The sequence below is a fragment of the Etheostoma cragini genome, chromosome 21 (assembly GCF_013103735.1).
Source record: "Etheostoma cragini isolate CJK2018 chromosome 21, CSU_Ecrag_1.0, whole genome shotgun sequence".
NCBI classification, from domain to species: Eukaryota; Metazoa; Chordata; class Actinopteri; order Perciformes; family Percidae; genus Etheostoma; species Etheostoma cragini.
The window spans coordinates 1,019,726-1,025,539 of NC_048427.1; the positions used below are offsets into that span (position 1 = coordinate 1,019,726).

The following is a 5,814-nucleotide window of genomic DNA, read 5'->3' on the forward strand; positions in this document are numbered from 1 at the left end:
GTCTTCTTTCCTGTCTTCTCCCCCTGTCTTCTCCCCTGTCTTCTCCCCTGTCTTCTCCCCATATCTTCTCCCCTGTCTTCCAGGGGCGACCCGGACCGGTGTGACATCTGGGGCAACACACCGCTCCACCTGGCAGCTGCCAACGGCCACCACAACTGCCTGTCCTTCCTGGTGGCGTTTGGTGCCAACGTGTGGTGTCTGGACAACGACTACCACACACCGCTGGACATGGCCGCCACCAAGGAACACATGGACTGCGTTCGCTACCTGGACTCCATCGCCGCCAAGCAGATCACCCTCAACCCAAAGCTGGTCAACAAACTCAAGGACCGGGCGTTTCGGGCCGCGGAGCGCCGCATCAAAGACTGCGCAAAGCTGCAGAGGAAGCACCGTGAACACATGGAGCGGAAGTTCATGAAGGAGTCAGCGGCTTTAGACAACTTGGATGCCATCAGCTTCTCCAGCTACGCCAGCGGCAGCACCCTGAGCAAGTTCAACACCGTCACCTCCAACATGCCATACTCGCAGGTATATTGTAATGTATTTTAACCCTTGAGTTGTGGTCCCGTCAGAATTGAAAATCAACACTTTTTCTGAAGCTTTTTATTACATTTTTGTCCCTTTTTTCAACACTTTTGATGCTTTGATCACTTTTTTTGAAAGTTTTCAACACTACCTAACACTAACTTATCAACTTTAGTTTTACAATTATTTTGGGAATTTAATAAACCTCATTTATAGGAAGTTATACTTAATGTTTGAGTTAGAAAAGCAGGAATTAAGAATTATTTAGACTATGAGACACCCCAAAATTAATAAAAGTAGAGAATTGAAGAACATTCAATTCAACATAGAAAAACATTGATAAAGGAAACCCGGTCAATTTGATCAAGGACAACATGAGGGTTAAGTGAAATATCACTTCGGGGTTAGCTACTCTTCCATCTGCTCTTGATTCTCAACATATTACACCACTGAAAGTTCCTTAAATCACTCTTTCTGAAAAGCTGCTAAAAGACAGTGAAAAGGGGTTTTAACAAGCACCTTCCTTGAAATGAGCATTAACTATTTTTTGGCCACTGGGGAGCAGCAGAATAACCTGTAAACACAACGTTGATCTTTACTTCATAAGGTTGATATGGTAACTCTTTAAACATATCCCCGTACAACGAGTTAAGAGCACAGTTTTCCCGCGTTAGCCATCTTTGTTGCTCTATATTCTCCTTGAGGCAGCGCTGTATGTCCTGGCTCGCGCTTACGTGGGTAATATACAAATTAAATAGTGCATTCATTTTTTGAGGCTATAAGTATAAATTGTGAATTCTGTCTCTTTAAGACTCAGCTAGTAACTAACTTTGTCTGTCGTTTGGACTCTTTGCCAAACCTCATGGTATCTGTAGACTTTATTTGTTAATAAAATAATTGCTTTTCAATTCTTTGTCACAACAATAGGTTGCTCACATTTTACTGTCTTGAAATGTAGTAGATACTATTTACTTTTTTAGAAAATGAATCCTAAAACTCCAAGATCATGTTTCAAATATTTCGAAAGATTAATGAAAGAAGCCCTCGATTGTCTGCCGAGGTCTTGTGGAAAAGAGCAAAAAAAAGGGGGGCGAGACTTTGACTTTGAGTTGTAAAACTAACAGTGATTGTTTAAAGTCCTAAGTTTCTCCAAATTCTTAATGTCTATACGTTCCTCTTAGGCCACCCTGCATTCTACAGCCAAGGGCAAGGCCAAGATACAGAAGAAGCTGGAGAAGAAGAAGCAGGTTGATGGATCGTTCAAGATCTACGAGGACGGGAGGAAAAGTGTGCGTTCGCTGTCCGGCCTGCAGCTCGGCAACGACGTCATGTTCCTCAAACAGGGAACGTACGCCAACCCCAAGGAGCGCTCTCGCCTCAACATCCGCGAAATGTTCCACCCCGACAACGACGACGACGACCACACAGTCGCCCGCGCCATGAGCGACCCGGGTCTCCACGACGCTGCGTATTCGGAGGTCAGTGCCGACTCCGGACGCGATTCCCTGTTCAACCGCCCAGGGCTCGGCACCATGGTGTTCAGGAGGAACTATCTGAGCGGAGGCATGTTTAGTACCGGGGATCGGGAGGAAGGAAGTGTAGTAGGGAGTGAACCTGCGGGCAGGGCACCCAATGTTCGTCTACGGGGGCGTCTGCCCCGCCGCTCGCCCAGCTTCGATGAGGACAGTATCGGCAGCGCCATGAGTCTGCAAGAAAGAAACCTTCAGGAGTTGCCCTGGGAGGAGACCGATGTGGGGTTGGATGAGGACTTTGAGCCGGAGAGCAGTCCTCTTGAGACCTTCCTGGCCTCTCAAAGCCTTGTTGAGTTCATGGCGATCTTCAGGCGGGAGAAGATCGACCTGGAGGCTCTCCTGCTTTGTTCAGACCAGGACCTTGCCAGCATTCACATCCCTTTGGGCCCCAGGAAGAAACTTCTTGATGCCTGCAAGAAACGTCTGGACACCATAGATGAACCAGAGGCCATGGAAGACACTGAGCTCTGAAGGTCAGTGTGAAGGAATCCACTTTTTGTTTTTAAATGGGAAGCACCACTCTTCTTTCAGAAAAGCCATTGTTGTCTCCCATGTTGTTTCTGCATGAATTTGCATGTTGTGTATATGTATTTTAGTCTTTTAGTGGAGATGACAGACACCACAGAATTGTGAGGATATAAATAGGTGTAAATGGCCTTAAAGCAGTGGTGGGCACTTTATTTTTGGCGTTGTTGGGAAGAAACGCCATCAAATCTTTCAGCATATTGTAATTCAAGTGGTCTCAGATCAAACTAGACTGGTGCACCTTGGCTCTGTTTCCAGGCATTAGGGCCCAATCAAAAACTAGAAAAGTGATCAGGCGAATCGTCGCAGGGTTGTGAGGCGATGGGAGTGTCACTAAATGAATCATTTGTGTGACGTCCTCTTGACATGGAACAGTTTCCTGTTTACACATCCAGCAGACACAGACCAACACTTTCATTTATCCTTCCACGTTCTAATGTAAGTCTTATATTTTCTCTTTTTTTTGCTCTGTATTTGGTATCTACCAACTCCAGAGGGACATATCTGTCTCTTTAGCTGCTCAATGCTCAGCTGTTTTTACCAGCCAGTCTCTAACTTTGTTGAATTTCTTAAAAACAACTTTTCCATGTGGTAATTCCATATATTAACAAACGTATTTATTTCATTCACTATATTATGATATAATTTCACAGTGTAGCAGATGGAGATCCACGGACTAAAGCTTCCAAAACAACCGCACAGATTTACCAAGGTGTGCCTAATAAATTAGACTTTAAAGGTCCCATATTCTTCTCATTTTCAGGTTCATAATTGTATTTTGAGGTTGTACCAGAATAGGTTTACCTTGTTTCATTTTCAAAAAACAGCATATTTTTGTTGTGCTGGACATTGCTGCAGCTCCTCTTTTCACCCTCTGTGTTGAGCTCTCTGTTTTAGCTCCAGAGTGAGACATCTCACTTCTATACTATCTTTGTTGTGTGTTTGCACATGCTCAGTAGCTCGGTAAGATCCCATCAGCTAGATAACTCTTTCTCCAGCTTTGGTCAGTCCAAGGCAGGATCAGCTGGGAGACTTCTTCTAGACAAGGGCCACTTGTGGAAAACCAGCAGAACAGGGACAGGACGTAGTTCTTTTGGAGATTATGGTGAGATAATGTGTGTTGCAGCAGTGTTTTGCCATTGAAAACAAGCTAGCATGTGCTACGGATAGTCACCTCGTGTCCGCTAGTGACGTAGAAAGCCGTGCAGATGTTGAACAGCTGCACCCGGAGACTGAAGACAGAGGACATTTAGAAACCGGATCTCACTCAAAACAGCATGGATAGTTATTTTTCCCCAAGTTTGAATGCGTGTGGAAGCACCAGAGGCACACAATAACACCCCAAATCCCAGAACAAGTGATTTTGTTTTTAATAAATTGGGCACTTTAAGCTCCTGCAGCAGTATATTTCTGCAACAAAGATCTTTGCCTTAAATATGGCTGATTGGACCATTTGCTCACGTGGGCATGTTTGACATTAAACTAACTTTATCATACTTTTGTTGATCTTAATTCTGGATGAAGTGCCGAAAGTGTAGTGACGAGAGCAACTCATCCGCACATGGCTCCACCCGACTCCAACCTGAGCAGACGTCCAATCAGACCCAAAACTGACTGGGGGGGTTACCAGAATCGCCTTTTTAACGGCTAAAAGTCACCATCTAGTGGCCATTTAGGATTGTAACGAGAGACCTGTAAATCATTTTAGTACCATGACATTTATGTCGATGCATAATACATTTTTATCTCAAGCAAGTCATATACAGTATACTGGTTTTCTCTCATCTATTTACAGGATAGACACACTTGATGCTCGCTATCCAGACTGAAATGTGGGAAAGAAGTTATCGATGCATTATGGACAAGCTTTGCCACATACTGTACACATGTTTTTTTATGGATTTCTTTCCAATGAAATGTAGCCTGACATGTTATCTTTGACTGTAATAATTCATGTATCAGTGAATGTACTTAATCCTTCGAAAATAGTGTTTATTATGTCTTCGTTGTACAGTTTTCTTACTTTAAACATGTTATTTTACTCAACGGCACATACACAATGGTGACTCATGACTATTATTTGATGGATGCATTAGCCACAGCCTGACTGTTGCTAAAACTAAAGGGTACTACTGTGAAGTTATGCGAGTGTGTGTGTGTGTGTGTGTGTGTGTGTGTGTGTTTGTGTGTGCTAGATAACACTGTTATCTCAGGTTGCTCCGTGGAGTGTATGATTTCCCTGAATGTCCGTCTGTCTGTGAGAGTATAACTGTGCATGAATGTTCATTTTATGTTTTTAATCTGTTTTTTTTTTATCAATATATGTACCCACAACCATAATTGTCCTTTATTAAAACAAAGTGAAAACCAGTATTGTTTTGTGTGTGAATATATTTTGAAAGAACCAAGCAGTGTTTACTGAATATAAGCTTTGCCCGTGCACCCATCATGTGTTGTTCTCTCACAGCTGATTAGTTCGTAGTATGAATAAAAACAAGGAGTTCAGGGCTGTGGGGGGGTGGAGGTGGAGCTGGCTGACCGCCTGGTACTCTCATGTTCCCGTCTCACTCCAGCTCTCTAGTCACTACACTCACATCCTGTCTCCAAAGAACTGATTTCAAAATACATGCTGATTTCCAGCGTTGGAAGGAGTATTCAGATCCTTTAGTTAAGTAAAAAGTACTAATACCACACTATACACATACTCTGAAAGGTCTGAAAAGTCCTGCGTTGAAAATGTTGCTTAAGTAGAAGTATTTATCATCAGGAAAATGTACTCAAAGTATTAAAGGTAAAAGTACTTATTGTCAAAACATCCTCCTATTTTAGAAACTGGAAACAATCAAAACCGTTATTTTATGTTCACTTTGGTGGTGCAGAGGTTGTTATCTGAGGAGTACTTTGGTCTGTTTGCAGTACATATGTGTATACAAACACACAGTGTGTTATATACGTGTTTCAGTTATCACCGTTTTGAATGTCATTGACGTTCAGAAAAACATTTTGTCAACCTAAATCTGTCTTTATTGCCTAATATATTAAACACAACAGGCAAAAACGTTCCAGAAAAAAAAATTATATTACAAAACCATTATCAACTAATGTACTCAAAGTCCATCCATCCATCTTCATCCGCTTATCCGGTATCGGGTCACGGGGGCAGCAGCTCCAGCAGGGGACCCCAAACTTCCCTCTCCCGAGCCACATCAACCAGCTCCGACTGGGGGGTCCC

General features: G+C 43.1%; 1 protein-coding gene across 2 annotated transcripts in view; it reads left to right on the forward strand.

Annotated features, from left to right (window-relative positions):
• The window catches only part of LOC117936961 (Usher syndrome type-1G protein homolog), a 10,072-nt gene extending 5,115 nt beyond the window's left edge, over positions 1-4,957 (forward strand). The window contains exons 2-4 of one of the 2 annotated variants that reach the window (XM_034860512.1): positions 84-528; positions 1,707-2,530; positions 2,841-2,990. In XM_034860512.1, the coding sequence (XP_034716403.1) occupies positions 84-528; positions 1,707-2,528 (1,267 nt within the window). In that variant the 3' untranslated portion in view covers positions 2,529-2,530; positions 2,841-2,990. Of the gene's footprint in view, positions 1-83; positions 529-1,706; positions 2,531-2,840; positions 2,991-4,377 lie in introns of those variants that run through there. The other variant, XM_034860511.1, reaches the window with a different exon arrangement.
• The last annotated feature ends 857 nt before the right edge of the window (positions 4,958-5,814 follow it).